The 20,931-nt window shown below is 29.7% G+C and overlaps 2 protein-coding genes across 2 annotated transcripts in view; one reads left to right on the top strand and one right to left on the bottom strand.

The window, feature by feature from the left end:
- The first annotated feature begins 538 nt into the window (after positions 1–538).
- On the top strand, positions 539–5,020 carry LOC111624113 (cell division cycle 7-related protein kinase-like). The gene is made up of 5 exons (XM_023366895.1): positions 539–661; positions 757–1,043; positions 3,244–3,326; positions 4,541–4,690; positions 4,767–5,020. The coding sequence occupies exons 2-5, from the start codon at positions 760–762 to the stop codon at positions 4,991–4,993; spliced, it is 744 nt and encodes a 247-aa protein (XP_023222663.1). The 5' UTR covers positions 539–661; positions 757–759; the 3' UTR covers positions 4,994–5,020.
- Positions 5,021–10,253: 5,233 nt separating this feature from the next.
- Positions 10,254–20,931, bottom strand: part of LOC111624104 (transforming growth factor beta receptor type 3-like) — a 34,968-nt gene continuing 24,290 nt past the window's right edge. Inside the window, exons 6-17 of the mRNA XM_023366882.1 lie at positions 20,187–20,313; positions 13,711–13,906; positions 13,448–13,631; positions 13,119–13,367; positions 12,773–13,041; positions 12,462–12,695; positions 12,255–12,387; positions 12,085–12,181; positions 11,367–11,553; positions 11,137–11,269; positions 10,857–11,036; positions 10,254–10,775 (exon numbers count right to left, since the gene is read on the bottom strand). Coding sequence (XP_023222650.1) covers positions 10,627–10,775; positions 10,857–11,036; positions 11,137–11,269; positions 11,367–11,553; positions 12,085–12,181; positions 12,255–12,387; positions 12,462–12,695; positions 12,773–13,041; positions 13,119–13,367; positions 13,448–13,631; positions 13,711–13,906; positions 20,187–20,313 — 2,138 coding nt within the window. The 3' untranslated portion in view covers positions 10,254–10,626. The remainder of the gene's footprint in view (positions 10,776–10,856; positions 11,037–11,136; positions 11,270–11,366; positions 11,554–12,084; positions 12,182–12,254; positions 12,388–12,461; positions 12,696–12,772; positions 13,042–13,118; positions 13,368–13,447; positions 13,632–13,710; positions 13,907–20,186; positions 20,314–20,931) is intronic.

Here is a 20,931-nt window from a genome sequence, read left to right as displayed (position 1 = left end):
CGTAAGCAAATTTTATAAATAATAAAATGCCAAAATAAAATCTAAAGTAAAATTTTACTTTCTTTACGTATCGAATGATAGAGGCGCAAAGAAATTAAATGTTTTGCAAGTAACTGAGAAAGGATATGATAATAAAAAGGATGCAAATTTTTTTCGCTTTGTACTAGAAAATTGGACGCTCGTTTATCTATGGGATTGGAATCTGCGAAAAGATAATGGGTATGACAACAGTCGGTTTATTGTATTTTGCATGTGAATCGGACGATGCATGGATACTAAGGGTTCTACTGCATATATATATATATGGCAATACATAGACAAAAAACAAAATGTTTTTTGAGCAGTTTTATGCATTAGAAATGATATTTCCGCTATAAAACTGCTTGGTAAATAAAGCAATATAACACTTTATTATTTAATCTGTCTGCTTTTCTCTGACAGTTTTAAGAATTTCATTGTAGCAAAATTTTTCTGGTATTGAATGAAATAGTTTCACACCTTTGTTTTAATTGCTTGATGATGATACTTTATTTTCAGATATGTTTTAGTAGATTTTGGTCTGGCTCAACGTTTGAGTTCTTCAAGATCAAAAGAAAATTGTGTCGAAGAGGTCATAAAGAAAAAAAGGAAAAGAACAGAAAATCAAGAAAATGAAAATTTGGTATATTTGATTTTTAATTTGAGAAAAACCTTTTCAAATACATAAAATTATTAGCACTTTTTAAAGATTTAAGTGTTTTTTTTTTTTTTTTGCAGAAAATGAAATCGCCGAGTAAAAAACGTCAAGTAATGCATGATGTCAGCAATACATTCCTTCCTCTGTCACAAGTAATGCAAGAGGTCGGCAATAATCAACTTTCTCAGTTGTGTTCACTTCAGGATACAAAAAAGTTTCAAACTCATCCAAAATTAAACAGAACATTATTTGTTCATAGCTTTGACAGTAAAACTACTAAAATGAATTGTAGTAAAACAAATGATATGGTAAAAAATAGATGTTCTTGTTATGGAAAACAGGAAGTGTGCAAAATCTGTTTAAATAGGTATGTAATTGCCTGGGCTACTGGGGTATCATTTTCACTTTCTTGTCTGAGTTTTTTAAAAATAATTACCCACTTTACATTTTTGTGACTGTGGTGTCAAAATGCTCAGTATAGCCATGTCCTTTATTGTAAAATATAATCCACTCTGAGAAAAGATATATTCAAAAAACAAGTGTGTCGACTTTCTCCACTTTGACATTTTTGGGTGCTGTTTTTTGGAATATAAAAGCACACAGATGCTTGATATTTTCCCAGGGTTTGGTGAATTTTTGTTGAACTACAGAAAAGTTATATGAATTCTAAGAAAAAAGGAATGTCCCTCATTCCCACTAGATGGCACCATGTTACCTAGCTCTAATAACTGGAATACATAATTTAAATGCTTAAATGGGACAGTAGCAGAAAAGAAATTTAGCAATTTTTGGTATATTTTAGGGATCTTCTGAAAATATGTCAACTCTACATACACTAATTCAGTGATCTCCAAACTTTTTTGATCACTTAGCTCTAAGACAAAAATAATTATAAGTTGTACCTCCTATAATATAATATGCAGGTATTACATTATATTAGGGAAACTTGGTGTAACCCCAGGTATCACTTTGCGTACCCCACAACACTAATGTCGTGTAGACCTAACTAATGGTTGGCGGAGACAAAGCAATTTTGTCATTTGCTTGGGTGATTTGGTTTTTCTGCAGTGGGTCAGCTTAGTGGGACATAGTGGTATCACACCGGGATCACGTCTGAGGAGGACCTGAATACAAGCTACTAACCCTGCTCTGGATTAAACTGGCTCAACTCCTTCCTCTTGTCCCATTGGAAATTTTCAACTTTTATGTAACTATTTCAAATACAAGTTTTTTAGTTGTGTCAAGCAACTCGCCGATAGTATGTTTCTGACGCAGTTTTCTCAGTGGAGACTGGACAAAATCACAAACGTGGCTGCTTTTAACAAGCAACTTCAATTTATCCAAGACTTCCCGCTTAAATGCCAACTGATTTTATTATTCCTTTATTTCTTAGTTTTTCATTTACTTCGATTTAATTTCTTTATTACACTTCTCTTTTTTATCTGTAGTTTTCATTATATTTTTTTCTTTTCTCAACAATAAATCACTTATCTTTCATTTGTGGCATATCAGTGCTCAAACTGCTTGGTTAGGCTAACTACATCGATAAACATTGTCTCGAGTTTCTCAATGCCATATATCTAGTATATATTAAAATAGTCTATAATAATCAAAGATTATTGAAAGGAACAAACTTTTTATGTTGAGTTGGTCTGATAGTCACACAGCAAGGATAACTTTGTTCTTTCATTTGGGCCAACACTACAAGGAATCCAGATTTGACCTGACTCAGATTTTCATTGTACGAGATTATGATTCTTACAGTATGAGTTCTCATCTCTCATCCATGCTGACTGACTGACTACTGATTAGAGCTATTCATAATGAGTGCAATTTTATCTAGCCATGTAAATGTTATACTAGTACTTTATATTAACTAATCAACCATTCAGAAAATTAGTTAACTCTCTTTTGACAGACTAATGGCTTTTTTCATTTTATCTCAGAATTATTAATGGTAAATACATATAAAAATAATCAAATCCTATGTTAATCAAATGATAAATTTAGATTCTTATTAGGCTATAATAGCTAATTTGAGCTAGAAATTAAATTTTAACACAGTTGGCAGCTTAACGGCTTATCTCTAGTCCAAATTACTTGGTACCTTAATTATTAATTAGCCATATTATAGCCAGATAAGAATCTGACTAATTATTTATTGTAATCAAATGATACAAACTATTAGTTTGATGATATATTATCTGAAGCATCATGTTGATACATTATTACTTAATGAAGAGCTCTCTACTAAATTCTCTGTCCAATTTTATTTCTTCATGATACAATAGTTTCCTGTCATTTAGTACTGATGTCTTCCAAGCTGAAAAAATAACTCATATGCTAAGTTTTAGTATAATTAATTAAAAGAAAATTGAATTAAACTGTATAATTTGTTCTGTTTTTAATTGGGTGTTGCAATTACTGATAATTTCTTTAATTAAATGCAATTTACAAGAAGTTGTGTTATTTTTTTGATTCTTAAAATGCAATTGTCATGTTTTATTGCATTTAAATTTATGCGATAACTTTTTCTTTTATTAAATGTTAACTCTTTTTAAAATTAGACCTCCAGAAATTGCACCACGTGCTGGGACTCCAGGATTTAGAGCACCAGAAGTCCTTTTGAAGTATCAAAGTCAGACAACAGGTAAATTCTATAATTTTGAAGAATTTTTAAAAACAAAATTAGTTTGTCTTCCACAAACATATTGCTTTCAGTGGATATTATATCTAAAAAGTATTATAAGTTGATTAAATGTACTCAATTAAATAATGGTCCTTTTAACAGCAGTGTCATAAATTTTTACTTGACATAATTCTTTTACATCTCATACTGTAATCCAAACAAAAACATCTATGTAAATAATCTTCAATATAAAAATTTTTTGTGAAAGATTGAATACATTTTGAATTTTAAAGATTATAGTAGGTGAGTATAAAGTTTTGCAGGCGATGTGAACAAAACTCACAAATATAATCAATTAAATAATAGAACATTGAAATTGTTAATAATCTGTCTGCTTTTCTCTGACAGTTTTAAGAATTTCATTGTAGCAAAATTTTTCTGGTATTGAATGAAATAGTTTCACACCTTTGTTTGAGTGTCATTGGAGCTTTTAATTAATTTTGTATTGATTGGAAGAATGAAAATTTGAAGAGAAGTTTGGAAAATAAAATAATGTTGCAAGATTTTTCTCTGAAATTCTTGCACTTTTTATTTGATTGCAATCTCCATGCAAGCACAGGTTAGCATTGTAAATGATGAAAGATTACCTTCCAATGAATTAAATTTAAACTTCACTATCAAAAATGGGGAGGACTGAAGGAAGCTCTCTCTTCAAAGCAATTAATGTTAAATGTTTGGTAGATTGGTAGAACCTCATGATTAATCTGTTTTAATGACATGTATGATGAAATTCAGAACTGGTTTTTGATGAATTTACACATGTAGTTTATTTATTTATTTTGCAAAATAACCTTTGTGATGTTTACTGTTGTCATATACAATTCACTTTTCATCACCAATGATTAGTCTCTATAGGAAAAGGTTCATTTTCATATCTATCAAGAAGTAAAAAAATGAAAGATGCTGGTTTTATACACTTCTATTATGTGATTTCTTCTGTAATTTGACAGATTTATTTTCATAAAAGCGCACAATTCTATCCAAAATGATATCTGCAACAAAAATGTGCCTCAGATCTCCCAGATATTTGTATAATTAAGTGCTGTTTTTATGTTTCAGTATAAAAATGTATTATAACAGTTAAATATATAAGAAATAGAATATGTTTAAATAGTAGCACGGTCTTGTGTTAGAATATTTATTTACATGCGATTCTCAATTTCTTTATTTTACAGCCGTTGACATGTGGGCAGCTGGTGTGATATTCTTGTCGTTACTAACAAAGAAGTATCCTTTCTTCAGAGCTTCTGACGATTTAAGTTCCTTAGCTGAAATAACTTGCATTGTAGGAAGTAAGAGACTGCAACAAGCTGCACTAAGTATTGGTGAGTGACATATAAAATTCAAATTTGCCGGTTCATTTAAATTCATAATTTAACAGTTAATTTTTCGATACTTCAGGCAAGAGAGTGTTTTTGAGTATTCAAAAACCAAAAGTAGATTTTAAATTATTGTGTCAGAGGATCCAAAGCATACAAAGAAACAGCGAAAATGTGCCAAATGAACCGGAAAATACAATACCTGAATCTGCCTATAATTTACTAGGAAGACTTTTGGATCCAAATCCACTCACTCGTATAACTGCGCAACAGGCTTGCGCCCATCAGTTTATAACTACAACAAATTAAATTGTATTTAAAAAATATTTATAAATATGTATATAAAGTAAATAAAATAAAATTTATTTTACTTGAATCAAATTCTCCTCTGTTTATTCAGAAATATTACTCCTACCAAAAACTATTATTTGTGAATACATATAGTGAGCTTTATTCAATAATTAGTTACATAAATGCTTTTCATTCCTAACAAAATTCTGAAAGATCACATAAAGCTGAAAATAAATTTATGCAATAATATTTTATGCATTTTGCTACTTTTATTTAGCTTACATAATACTATTTTTATGATATAACTTCATTACATAATATAATACAATACTTTCACTTCAGACTAAACAAAACGTAACAAAGAGGGTAAAACCTCTGTTACACAATTCCATGTTATGAATATGAGAGCTTTTTTTATTAATTTGTGGCTAGAATTAATCTTTATTCTTAAGTAAATTAGTCTAATTATCAAGCCAAAAGCAAAGTAAAAATTAAATTAGCTTTATAGAAACATAAGTTTTACTTTTCACACTGATATGTACAGATATTTAAAATGCTGTTTCTTTTATGTGTTTCTGTTTAAATTTGTTATCAAAAGACAATATTTAATTATTATTAACAATTACACTTAAAATTATGGAGAGAACCGTGTATAAACTGCAAAACTAAACGATTGTTACATGCAAACCATATTTAATGAGAATTGCTACAGGAATAATGGAAATTATGAATGATTGAATGTACGTCCTTAGAATTGTGGATGATGATTACTCTGATTATACATACAACATATTAAAAATTCAAGAATAGGCTATATCCAGCAATGATAATTTTTATTATTTACATATGCAGGGTGTCTTGTAATTCTTGACTCACATTTTGATTGACTATAACTTTCTGATGAAACAAGATAATTTATACTGTTAAAAAAACCTACTTTCCATTCTCCACTGCAAAGTCAAATTGAGTACTGCCAAGATCAGTACGAGCCTGTAAACAAAGCGAAACATCTTTGTGCCTTTTGGAAGAGATATGATAATTCAATGCAATTAGTGTCAATCTCACAATTTATATTCTACAGCCTTAAATCCCCTTGTGAAAAAAGTCCAGTGGAGTCGAGACTGCCAGTTTTGCCCAACGATACCTCCAGAATGTTTTTGGTTACAAAAACAAGCAAACACATTGCACTTATGTTGTAAAGTAAACAGTGACACTGACAGTGTTCATAAGCTGGATGACATATAGAAAATAAAAGTGACACACTGTCTTGTTTCACAAAAAATCAGTCAAAATGTGAGTCATGAATAGGTATTCCCAATACAAAAGTATTGATACTTTAAAATCACTCGTGATACTGGTATCGGTCTTAAAGTATCAATACCAGCCAGTATCAACATCAGGTATTGAAATTGGAAATCTTGCTGGCTGTCACGTCGCCTTACAGTTGTTTTTCCTGCAGAGAAGGAACATCTATCCCTATCCTCCTTTTTCTGTGGTGGATATGTTCTGAAGAACATGTAAAAATAATGCATAAAAATGTATAGTACATGCATCCCATAGAAAAATGCTTGTTAGGATTCACAACTTCAATGGAATAAAAACAATATGCAATTTAAGAATAAAAAAGTTTGTTTTTTTTTTTTAATCGTCATTTATCATTAACATTATTTGTATGTAAATATAGGAAACACAAAATCAACATACAGCACTGTCTGATATACAGTACATATATTAATAGTACTGTACTGTGCTTACAAAAGAATAAAGATTTTTTTAAATACTGAAGGTCACAAAAAAAAATACAAAATAAATTAATTCATCAGATTTATTTCCTTAAAATGACCAAAAAAGATTTTTTCCTTACATGTGATAATTAACATTTCAAATCTCTGATGAAAGATGTTATAAATCATTCAAAAATATCAGTCTGGATGCAAGGAAATACAATCTTTCAATGTTTAATTTTTTTATAGAAATTATTTAGAATTATATTACTTGAACAATCTGCCAAAAATATTGAGCCACACACTTAAAATTTTGGCTTTGTGGAGAAAATTTTGCCAGATTGCCATTACTATGGTAAAATATATTGAGTAAGCTCGTAAGTCTGAAGAGCTAAAAACTTTGCAAAGTTTATCACTCACTGCTAATTGGCAGATAATCCTAACTAGGTGGTAAGCATTTCATTTTAACCATTGAAAACAAAATATATACATTCTGGTGTTTATATCATCCAAGATTATTATTTCAGTATATATTTATTTTCACTTTAAAATATTACATGTTTTAGAGGTTTTAAAATGGAAATTAATCTTCAATTATTGTAATTATTATTTCAATAGGTTAATTTAAGAATAATAAACAAAATTTAAGATTTAATTTAGAAATTGGAGCTATTTTCTCAAGAAAATTAAGTAAAAACTGCAGTGTGCCATTTGTAAATTTGTTGAAGAGTGCCATTCCTGTAGATTAAGTAAAGTATTAAAATTCTTTAATACATTAATTTATTATTAATCATAATGCACAAATTATAACATAGAATGTAGAGGCATTTATTGTGCATAAATTTTCTGTAAGAGAGAAATGTATGATAATCAGAATGCAAAAATTTTGCAGAAACAAGTTAGAACTAAAGATGGAAATCTGGACAATGATATATTATACGTTGGAATGAACAAAAGTATGTTATCTCTCCACCACACTATTTAATGGAGACAGTGAGGTACAGTCCTTTGTGGGTGTGTCAGGCCCAGTCATTTGCTACCTGGCTGTCTTGGAAAAATGCTCTACTGTACTTAAGAGGGCCATTGATTATCTGAAACAATTAGGGACTGGGGTTGTTCAGATAACTGATCATTTACAAAAAATATAAATTATATACAGTACAGTTTTGTGTTTAATATATCATGTCTTACAAATACATACCTTACATAAAGTAGGACATTAAAGTAGGCCTACAGTTTAGGTTGGCAGGAATACTAAAGCACTAGCAGAAATTTGAATTTGTCAATTAGATTGGTAACACAAAGATAAATACTGATATCGTTCGGAGCGGTATATATTGGATTATTCCCTTGCATGAATCTATTAGAATTAAAATAGTGTGATTTAGATACACAAAACAACAATACAAATCTTTGGACTGAGTTTAGATTTTATTGCAAAATAACAGTTTAAAGAACTATTTACAATTTTCCATAGAGACGTACACAACGTGAAACAGAAATTTTTCTACAGTACATTTGTTCTTTACATGCTCTATTATTATAAATCAGCTGTGAACATAATATATAGTAATATAGTATCATATGAAATCCTGAGCAATGCCTCCAAAAATTTGACGAGGCTAAAATATAGTTTAACCGTATATGGTTGACATTCTTCCATCCTCAGATGCGATAATTATTCATTCATCTCACGATACAAGAATGTGCAAATGCTAATATTGGAATATATACACATGCACACACACACATGGGAGATAATTTATGACAGACTAGTTACAGACTGATCATTTGCGCTTGTACTATAATATCGAGATTCAAATTCTTTGTGACGTACGGATTATTGACTAGTATTGTTTTCGTTATTAACAATGGATTTATACTGTTAAACAATAGTCGAATTTTACTAAGTTCGCTATTATCGATAATACTGTTGAAACCAACTGAGTATTTTATAACGTTAGGATCGTTAATCGTATATACAGCACATGATAAATGCTAAAAATATCCGAAAAAATGTGTGCAGTGCTTACACTCGATTCTGCACACTGCGGTCGGGCGTCGTTAAAATTAGATAACGGAAGTCGGATTCGCCCAAGGTAACAAACGTATTGCGGAATTTTCTTTTACGTAGAAACATTAAATACTGATTCGGATGTCCGTGCCCGACCGTGTCGTACAGAATGAAGTGGAAGACTCGTTATTCAACAACCTAACTAAACATATTTTCTCTCTTGTTACAGATAATGAAGTACGTTTCTGGACAAACACAACTAGGTACTTTTAAGTACTTCACAACACAACAGACACATGCTAATAAAGCCACAATTATAGACCGATTGGTTCCTCTAAACTCAAGGTCGCATTAGACCAACATATCGATATTTTTTTTTTTTATCTTACTAAGATAATCTCTATCATACAAATAGTCTCTCTTTAATCATTTAAAAAACATTGAGGTAATACGAAATATATTCAAATTAAGATAAAGAATATATAGTATATTATTCTATATATTGTACACATTTAACGACAAAACATTATTCTCAAAACGACGCAAGAGCTATCGGAAATCGAGAAAGAATGGCTTTATCTAATAAAGAAAATGGCTATGTAACATGGAAGCTCCTTCCTACAACAAAGCCACGTTGCACGTGACCAAGTCTCGCACTCAGCAGACGGGTTAAAATACTTAAATTTATTTTTAGCGTCTGCGACAGACGGCATAAATAGGTGCCAAAAAAATGAGATGCTAAATCGATTTAAAACCACTTTTTCTTTCCAGATTTCATTGCACAAGGCTGTTAAAGATAATTGTAATACCTTTTACATGCCATGTTACTTTAGCCAAAAAAAGGTAACAAAACCTGGATCCAACCATCAGGTGTTATGGCATGGTTGAGTTTTCTTTGGGGGAAAAAGTTAACGAAAAAACTCGCTCCACACAACATTTTTCTCGAAACGCAGTCGACTTTTCACAGTCCACTCGCTCCGAATTACAATTTTTTTTCATTATAATTTTCTTTTTTTATAAATAAAATTATTTAAATCTACAATGCATGTACATTAATTATAGCTTTTTTTTTTATTATAATAGAGTTGCATCTTTTTAAGTTAGAGAAAAAATATTTTTATATTTTTTTTATATTTATATTTATTTATATATATATATATTCCAGCCAATGTTGGAAGACTACCATCTAAGCTTAGCTTTTAAAAGCTACGTTGAATTGGACAACAGTAGTCGCATGCTACTCCTCTACTGTTGGGAACTAAATTAGTATCGGGTAATAGTTCTCGACCGTTAGAAAGGGTCTATTGCGTTAACAGTACGACTGTATTCTCGGTTTTCTTTTTAATCTGGTCCTATATCACAATCTCCGGTCGGCACTACGAATTCAACCAACTTAAGAACTGATATCGAAGAGGCACGGGAAGAAGACTGACTCGTAATTCGGTCGAAAGACGCCAGAGCGCAGGCTACATATATATATATATTGACGCACGATAGTGATGTGTATGGCACAAAGGTTTCTTTGTTTTTTAAGTANTATAATAATAATAATCTCTCGAAAGTAAATACTCATCTGTTATAACGAAAAGATAAATATGATTTGAAGTTCGACTGCAACGTAAGGGGAAAAAAAGTATTTACGGTTAAGTCAATTGTACAAGTTTTGTAACAAAATACCTGAGAAACAGCTGCCGTATGAGCCTCTACCGGCGACTCTATACGCTGCTCTTGGAACAAATAATGTTAACAATGGTGATTTAAAAAAAATGGGGGCATAGATAACTATTTTTATATACAAAAATTATTGGAATGAGACAATCTTAGAACCATTTTTTATCATCTTTGAGTAAATAGTAACTGATATGCTTCTATTGTTTTGCTATTATGTTATCTAATAATAGTCCTGACGATTATTATGCACATGCGTGGACTGTCATAGGTGCTTGAGAACTTGGAGTTGAGCTGCCACTGTGACCAGATAAGTCATAACCTGAGTGATGATGGTGGTGTGAAGGAGGATGAGACATATGTTGTGGAGGATTTCTTCTCTGTCTCATTGGATCTGTTCAAAAATAATCCATCAAATATGTGCAACTCTACTAAATATTCGACGTTAGAATAATTTCAAATACAAAAATGTTACCTGTTTGGAGATGTATGACCCAAAGAATCGCCATTAATCCAGCTCCAATGACAAATGATGCAAAAGCAATGCCGACAATAGCTTCTGTCGATAAGCCAACTAATATTATCTGTTGCGAGACATCTTCCTTTCCTCGAGACCATTCATTATTCTCTATAGAAGACATGCCATTTTCAGAATCTGTAATGAAAGTTTAATTTATCAAGATAAAAAATATATAAAATCGAATATACTTTACATATATTCAAGAGAAGATGGCACATTAATAAAGAAGTATTACCTTTCTTATCGGAACGGGGTCTTGACACAACATGAAACGGTCCTCCCACTTCCAAACTGAAATGTCGATTTGGAGGACCGTCCAAAAATGGTTTCAAACTTTGCGTCACACAATAATCTTGAGGATCGAAACACTGGATATAATATAAAAATCTGTTAGCATGTTTTTTATTACAAATTATAAACAATTTGATTTGTTCCTACAGTCCAAGTATATATTTTAAACATTACCTTTTTGATGCCTCCGAGTTGAATATTTGATGAGGTGGTGCAGACGGTTAATCGACAATGGAGGTATATATCTTCGTTAACAAAATCCTCACTCAACTGAAAACTGAAACGCTGTCCTGAAGGAATTCTCCTGAGAGAAATGCAGGATGCTGCTTGAAGTATTTCAACACTCAGATCAGCTGGACAACTATAAAGTAAGAAAAATGTCATAAAGATTGTCACACATACAGGATCTTCCGAAATGAATGCTACCATTTTATATTACTGTAATTATGTTAATTAATATTTGGGATGTATGCAGTGTATACCATTCAATAGAGTAACTGTCTGAGTTTAATCTCTTATCTACATTTAAACATCTTATCATCTAATGTCTCTGGGAAGGTCTGTAAACACAACGAAGGTGAAAATAAATATGTCAAAGTCGGAATCACTCATCGCTGTGCAGCGTGAGTAATCTGCAGGAGCTTTAGAATTGTGGCTGTTATGGGAGGAGCAACAACATATGCTGTAGTGAATGTAGGAAGAATTTAAGTATTGGTTGGCTGTGTGCCATGTGAGGGGAAGTGCACATGTTGAGAAACTGTAATGGGCAAATGTGAAACTTGGACAGTTTTCCAATGTTCTTGATAATTAACATAATTACAACAATTCTTTTTGGAAGATCCTACATTAAACAAATTTTGTGAGAGAGAGACAGGACATAATATAAATTTACCTATTCCTTATGAGTATGCTCTTTTTAGCTGTTGCGTGATAAGGATCATTTGTCCGTGATAACCAACACTCATCGACCAAAACACACATATGTGGTCCTAAGCAGGAAAAATATAACATTTTAGAGAAAACATTTAAAATTATCGTCATTAGTAAACTATAGATACACACCTGCTTCCACCGAGGTTTCAACAAATACATAATCATTGGCCGTTATTGTTATCGGAAATACATGACTAGGAAGAGGATTGGTAAAATTTTTATCCAGAAATAAATTCATCTTGTAAATATGAGGATGTGCCATCTATAAAGTTAAAAAATATGGTTAAATATAACCGAAAGACTAAAAGATATGTAATTTTAACTTCAAAAACCTACCCCTTCACTATATTTATATGAATCACCCATCCCACTAATATTATATATACATTGGAAGCTAAGAGGTACTAATATGTGTGCATCGTGACGATTTATGGACTTTGCTGATAGAGTATCGGATCCTGATCCATCTTCCGGTCCTACATCCTCATCATCAATTAAAGTCTCTAAGGCATGAGGAGGTTGAAGACTGTTAAGAATGGCTTTACTCCTTCTTTCGGCCCAAAATATTACCTGAAAATATTTAATAGGTTTGTTAAATATACTCTTAATAATAATTGGAATTAACAGAATATTTAACAATGATTTACTTGATTGTAATACGCTCTGTTTCTGCCTTCTGTCACTAATTTAGCACCGCATCCATCCCATGTAGATTCTAAAATAATGTGAGTCAAATTTCGAGAAGCACCGCATTTTGGATCCGAGAGCGTTACTTTGAGTTTTCCATCTTCTCTTCCTAAAAGCTGGTCCATTATGTTTTCGACTCTGTCACGTGGAAACGACACTCGCACTCTGTCGCCGAGACAATCCATGGCCATTTCTCGAATAAGTTGCATACTGGGTGTTCTCTCTAGATCTATAATAAAAATATTTCATTACACAATTCATAATTATTGTTATCGATAAGTTGTAATCATTTTTATATTCTTATACCTCTATTTTCCCACTGAGTTTCAAACTTGGGAAATAAATATGGCGTATTATCTGCGGCTTTAATTCCCGGTAAATCTCTCATTTCTTTAAGCAGCTTTTCCTTTGATTGCAGAAAGTGATAGGGATGAGTAGGAGTGCTAGCATCAGGATATGGTTGAGGTGATACTGAAGCTGCGGACTGAGGTAAGTGTGGCGGAGTATGACTGAGAATAAGACTGCTGTCACTTTGAATATTATATTCATTTCCATCTGACAAGAAAAAACTTACTTTAATCCAAAAACAAATTAACTAAGCAGAAGACATTGTTTAGTCATAAAATTCACTCTACCTGCTTTTCCAACAATGATCATATTTACACGATTAGCCACGTGAGCTTTAGTAAATGTAGTAACTGTGCCGTAAGCAAACTGCACATCTTCCATTATACCCGGTGTGTCGGCAGCCAATTGCTGAGTCTGGACCCGTAGGATTTGATACTTTGGAAGTGATACGCCTTTAACTTCGTGCTCGGCCTATCAATAGACAACGTTTTGTTCATCAGAAAGTTTTATTTTTAAAATATATCAATGTTTCATTTAGAACATCAATTACCACAACATCCAAAGTTCCCTGTATGCCCCAAGATTCAATTAACCAAGTTAAAGGGACATGACATTTCAGAACAAGTAATAAATTTCTGTGCAGAACAGGTGCATCAATTGTAGTTTGTACATGACCCTGAGGTTGAAGGTGTACAGTGACTTCAGAGGTAGCACTAGTGGAAAGTAATTCCACAATATGAATATCCCTGTAAAAAAATATATATATATTTATATTTTATTGTAATTATAGTTTAAATTAAGTAAGTAAGTAAGATACATATAAATTATTATTTTTAATCAGATTAAAATGTTGCTATTTACAATAGTATCATATTGGGGTGGCATTTCCCACACTAATTCTCTTCCGTCCTCTCGAGTTTAAGAGCAACAGTTTAAAAACAAAAGTGTGTCACAAGCAGTCGATTACTGGATGAAACACGGAAATTTTGTGCTTTGTTATACTTTAATAAATATTGAAATAAAACTATTTGTTTTCATATGTGTGTGCAAATTAAATTTATTTACATTTCAATTCTGTTTAAACAAAAAAAATATTAAATTTTTAAAGCCCGTCTTTAATTTTCTATATTACTGTTCCATTATTTTTCTCTACCTTACTCTAATAAATTCCTAAATTTGGTGGTTTTTGATTCCCAAACATAAATTTGTAACTCCCAAGATCATTGCAGATTTTTGTCTTGGATAATGTATAGTGTCTTAAGAGGATTGCCGACTAAAAATGTCGAGGAGCATTGATTTAATTTAAAACTTTAATTCCAGACAGTAGCAAGAACTTTCTTCCTTTATCTTACATGCAAATATTTTATTTTTTCAGCTTAAATTTCTAGTATTTGCACAATATATATATTTATAAATTTATACATACAAATAATACAGTTACTTCTGACCTATTAAAAAGCCAATAGATCCTATTTAGTAAACAAATATCGGAGGTTCTTCAAATAATCTTCGATGCTATTAATGCATCTGAGTAATATCAACATCACGAAAAAATTTAATAATGATAAAGTGGAGAGAGTTCAAGTTGGTTCGTGTTTTTCCCCGTAACTGACTCAATGAAATTGATGACGATTAAAATAATAACAAGTTAATCACACAGATTAATTACTTAAACTTGACAGATGCATTAATTATATAGTTTAAAAGGTTATTAATTTTAATCATGTGTTTAAATTAGAAAAACAACATTGAAATCACAATTTTTTTGTCAACTTTGGTACGAAACTCATTAAATTTTATTTTATTAATATACAGGCATTCAAATTACCTTACAGATAAGTACAATAACTTACCATTGGATACCATTTTATCATTTGTGCATTGAACCTTTATCCCTTTATGACTATTTCTATCAATTAATGCATTTTATTTTTAATTTTATACATTAAAATGATAAATGACCAAATCTTAGCAGTTATTTATTTGATAAATCCTCCTTTACTTCTCAATACATTTTAAAAATTGTGCAGTAAAACTTGCATTTCCTCACTAGCTATAGAAATTTCTCTGTAGATAGCGAGGAACATTTATGTAAATTTTAAAGTCTTGTTGCCTCATTAACATTTGTATAAACATTTATATTAACTTAAACCAGTTATTTATGTTAATGCTTAAGTTAGTAGAAATGTTTAATGAAATTTAAGGACAAAAATCAAAAAACAACATTCGTATAATTGCTTTATAACTAGACAATCGCTAATAATTTCCGATCTACTTACGTGTCATAAAACAATTGAGTTAATACTTAATTAGATCATTTTGAAGTTACCAATTTCGTAAAAATTAGAAATGCATCATTAATTCCATAGGCAAGATTATAATTATGAAAATTTATATAACTTCATTATTATAAGAAAATCAATTGCAAAGTGGGCATATCAAATGAAACATGCAATTGCTGCAATTAACAGAGCAGAACGGGATCTCATGTAGAAGATTATCTCCAGAATAAACCACCTTTGAGTGATATGAACCTTGCTAAATATCTGTTAAGCAGAATGTTACATTTTAATACATATCATTTTGACAGACAACCATTTAGATTTTATCTTCACAATAGGCAACTATAATCAGAAGATAAATTTATAGAAACTGCAATACATTTGTTAATCTATCGATGATTTTTATTCTAATTAAAATAAAATAACTAAAGGTATTTATTATGTACAAGGCTCTAGGCAAGCATGTACTTGTGGTGTCCTTTTGTATAAAGACATGTCAGGTTCCTAGATCTTATATAGTATCTAATACTGATTTGAAGAGTGAATATCAACAAGCATATATTAGGGATTTTCTGTAACTTAAGAAAGCTGCAAAAGCAAATATAGCTAGAAAAACTACAGACTGGATATTCATTCCTATTGTGTCGAATAATAAATTAAGTTTCACAGCACAATTCCAGAATTGACTGAGCCTTCTGTAAGAACTAATTAGTCGAAAACAATGCTTGTTTCAAACACCTTTATTCATAAATTACTATTCAATAGCCACATTTATCATTTATACTCCTGGAAAAAAATATGTATTTCTTAGCCCTACCAAGGATAAAAGATCCCGAAATGTGTCTATAGCTACTGAACTGCAATTTATAAAATAAAGGTGTTTGACAAGACAAACATTGTTTTGGACTAATTAAGAAACTCAATAAAACATATATCATGTCTAAAGGTCCTAAAAGTGCAAGGTCATAGACAAAAGCTTAGGTTGTTGATACCCAAGTCGTCATTGATGATTCATAGCATCCACGTTATAAGTTTTTCTGTTTGTAATTAAAGTATATGCCAATGACAATCGTTAATTAATCAAAACATATTTTACTTGAATTAGAATAAAACAAAAAAAATTATTTTATGTTATAATATAAAAACGACTTACATAAGTTGTTTATAAAGTCTGCTTAATGTCTTTCGTGCATTGTTTTATACACTAAGTTAAAAAAAAAAACATCGGTTATTTTTAATTTGGTTTAAAAAATGTCATGTAATTCTCCTCGGCAATAAATTTAGGAAATATTTATCTATTCATTTAACATTAACTTATCTGCGTTACGTCAGACACGACATATTAGATTTCTACTTTGTGTGTTCGATATATTTCCCTTAAGGATGTCTTTATTTATAACTGTGTATGAATATCGATTTATATTTGCTTGATATGTTTATTATATTTAAAAGATTGTAGTTTAAATGTTAAAAAAATGCAATTTTATTTTCATTAGTATGTGCTGTTTGGTATAAAATAAATCCAATATGGAGAATTTCCCACAGGTGATCAATTATCCTAACTGTTTTGGGATTTCTTAGACAAAATAACTACTGAAAGTCATTTAATATTTAAAAAAAAAGGAAAATTTTAATCATAATTTGATGTTTATTTTTTCAGTTTTAAACTAAATTCTAAAGCGAGTAAGCTTTTATAAAAAAACAATTAATTTTAATCATTAAATAATAAATTTTACTGTATAATTAATGACGACAACAAAACAATTGCCAATCAAATAAACCAATTATTTCAGAATCTAGTCCGATTTTAAAGATATAAAATAAATAATTGTTCAGATTACATATCCAAAACATCAATCAAAAGTTTGTTAAGAAAATATTTATTTTAAAATATTCAAAAATCGAATTGATGAGTAATGTATCCCAAGATTTACATTCGTATATCTGAATGCCAATTGACAAATTTAAGTTTCAAAAGTATCATATGTAATAAACAAGCTACTATAAATAACTATTTTATAATTAAACACCTAAAAATATTCTAAAATATGTTTTTTTTTTTCTAAATATATTTTTCATAAAATGCTAAACTTTCAAGTGACTTTTTTTATAAACTGACATTTTGTAGAATTTTGTAAAAATTAATGTATGTAATATCGTCAAAATTAAAATAATAGATAAGTAATTTACTTAAATTTGATAGAAATTTAATAATTTTGCTTTATTTGAATGTTTTCTATAAGTTTATCAATATTAATCAAGCTGTATATGTACTGGTGCCTATAGAACTTATTCATTATAGACTATATGCTCCAGTTACAATATTTATTCAGACAAACAAGTTAATTTGCTCTAATAAAAAATGTATTGCTTGTATTAATTTCTCTTATTAATTGAATTTCTATATGGTAATGATGCTTCCCGATCATTTTGACACATCCTAGAATGGTTATTCTAGGACATGTCAAAGGTCAAACATACATTTTATACAGTTCTATTTAGTTTAAGTATGAATAATTGTAATTAAGCTAAGCAGATCTTTACAATATTTTAATAATGTTATAATTTAAATTAAAAACAGGGCCAGATTTGCATGTAAGCTGAACAAGTTGCAGCTTAGGGCATTGAATTTTTGCATGAATCATTATTTGTTGTAGGGGAAGGGCCTGTTATATGTTATAGCTTAGAAATTTTGTGGATCTGAATCCAACTCTGATTGAAAATAATATATTTTAATACGTTAGATGAATCAGCATGCATAATTCAGCATTAAGTTGATTCTAATGTATTGTCGTCAAAATAGCACTGAATATTTAATAGACACTACGGAAGCAATACCTATTAAATAAGACGATAGTAATGACAGTTTTTTTATTAAATAGAACCATTTTCTGTAATTTGTTTTATGTAATTACTTACTTATTTGCATTTGAGGCAAATAAATTTTGAATGAGTGACTTGGAGCTAACCTATTAGTTTCAATTATGCTTAGCGGTTAGTTAAAACCGGTAAGCTTAGTTGACGACATTAAATTTCAATTTAAATATATAAATTAAACAAAACTATGTTGAAAAAGTAAAAATACAATCTCCAATGGTCCAAGTATTAATGCTTGCATTATATATTTATATGGATTTATAATATTGTGAAATTAATGTGTGTGAAGCAGACTTGGTGGCGAGTTCTCATCAAACAAGGAATAAACTTGTATAGATGTTCATACCATTCAAACTCAATACAAAGTGTTTTGATGGTAGTCAAAAAAAATGGGAATTCGTGGTATATTTGTACTAATTCATATGGAGCACTAAAAATAGGACTCACATGGGGGTGCAAGTTATCATCTGCAATGTTGCTGCTAGGGTGAGGGACAGACTAACATATCTGGGTCAGGGGCTAACGTCTATTACGTCAGCCATTCAGTCAATATATTTTACTGTTAAAAATTATTATAAAAGAAATAAATAAGTTGTTACTATTAGTGGCACATGACTGAATGTTGTCTGGTCTGCTGATATTGTCATCACTTCAGTTATGTACATTGATAATAATGCAGATATTGAATTCAATTAATATAGATGTTTTGGAGCATAACCAGATATTATTATATTCATTTATTTTTGAATTTCAATTAAAATAAAGCTAAGCCAATTCTACAGATAAGTATATGCTATTGTAAGTTACTAAAACTGATAACAAGCCTTATAATCTATGGTAATTTAGAATTAAAAAAATATAGCAAATACAGTAGGCTCTCGACTTAATGGACTTTGTGTTTAACAGACAAAAAATTTCTGTCGCAAAGGAAGAAACTAGAATTTTTTTTTTATTTGCGAATATAATTTATTAAAATATTAAGTCAATGAATCGGCATTAGTAGTGATGAAAACACTATTGGATACAATGAATAGTTTTTGACATTTAATTAAAATAAAGTTTGGTACCTGTCAAATAACATTATTTTTAACAGATTAGATTAGTGATGAGTATAAATTAATCAATGTATATTACAATAATTCATAAAAATAAAAATGTAACATACAATTATTTCTTAAATTATAATTTATACAATAAAACTTCTAATAAAATATGTAATACAATAGAGTTTCATTTGCATAATTTTCTGAATTTTCTCTTTCTATAAACAAAAATTAAATTTTCTCTCACTTATCTGATAATAAAGTATATGTGTATATCTCATTCTAATATGATTTACAAGAAAATAAAATCATAATAATATTTTATCTTATTACTTAAAGATTTTTAAATTAGATTTTCAATTCTTCCCATCGAAAGAATAAAAATTAATAAAAAAAAAAAATCCTTGACATTTTATACGGACGTAATTCATACGTATCGTAATTCATATGCGCAAAAACAATACAAAAAATATATAAACAAGCTTTTTTTTTCTTATATCTTACATTCAACAAATTCAAAATAGAAGTTGCTTCAGAGTTGTAATCAAGACTTGGATCAAAACATCTTATTAAATTAAAGATGTCAAGGTTGCAGAGCTTTCAATTACGACACAGAGTTAGTGAAAAGAAATAAACTTTGTTATTGTTTAAACTCATTAAAAATGGAAATATTTTAAAAATTGGTTTAAAATTAAACTGATCAACATAATAAAAATGATTTTTTTTGTTTTTCAAGCTAACTTTGAAGCGTTCACCTAGATTTTTTTTTAATCATTTCATTATCTTTAGTGCTTACATTATAAGAAAAGGAATTTATTTCTTACCGATTAGGATCTCTAATGCTTCTATCAGTTACACAACCTGAGGTTGCTTGAGGTTGAACATGAACAGCCCTTATGTTTCCTGGCGGAATGGTACTACTTGTATTGCAGGTATCTGTAGCTTTATCATCTACATAATAATGATGATACATTTATAATTCATAATATAAATCAAATCACATATTCTAATGCTAATGTTATGCTTTATAAATGCTATAATATATGCAAATTTAATATATAAAATAAACAATTTCCCGGAAAAAGTTTCTACAGAATAAAATAGCGTCCAAGTTGAATTATTTTAAAATTTTGGGCGTTTATTAAATATTATACGCAAAATATGACAACTTTATTGTTTTTCTTTTTAAAATATAATGTGTTATAATGAAAACAAACATAAGGAAATAAAAATCAGGATATGAAAATCACTAAACCAAAAATATTTAGAAAAGAATTTAGTTTCTAGGAACAAATGTTTTTAAGTTCAAAATACTTGGCAAATTTCAATCATATCTCATTTAAAAATCTTTCATAAAAAGTATTCTATGATAGTTTTTGTATTCTATAAAACTTCAACCGTTTTTCTTTTTGTATTTTTAGTAAGATGGAGTGCATAATTTTAAAAAATAAGTTTTTTTTCCTACATATTTTAGATTGAATTGCCTCACATCTTATGAATGGTTTACCCAAAGACAGGCCAAACAGACAAATAAAATTCTAGTCGTCTTGAGTCGACGACTCTCCAAAT

The sequence above is a fragment of the Centruroides sculpturatus genome, unplaced genomic scaffold (genome assembly GCF_000671375.1).
Source record: "Centruroides sculpturatus isolate CEXI.00-Female unplaced genomic scaffold, Cexi_2.0 scaffold298, whole genome shotgun sequence".
Taxonomy (NCBI): domain Eukaryota; kingdom Metazoa; phylum Arthropoda; class Arachnida; order Scorpiones; family Buthidae; genus Centruroides; species Centruroides sculpturatus.
Note: the sequence above shows the minus strand (reverse complement) of the source record. Positions and strands in the feature narration are given on the sequence as shown.

Bases quoted from the DNA above. Each gene is read 5' to 3' on its own strand.
- LOC111624113 (XM_023366895.1), top strand. From the start codon at position 760: ATGAAATCGCCGAGTAAAAAACGTCAAGTAATGCATGATGTCAGCAAT. The intron at 1,044-3,243 runs GTATGTAATTGC...TTTTAAAATTAG, and splicing joins TGCAAAATCTGTTTAAATAG to ACCTCCAGAAATTGCACCAC. The intron at 4,691-4,766 runs GTGAGTGACATA...TCGATACTTCAG, and splicing joins ACAAGCTGCACTAAGTATTG to GCAAGAGAGTGTTTTTGAGT.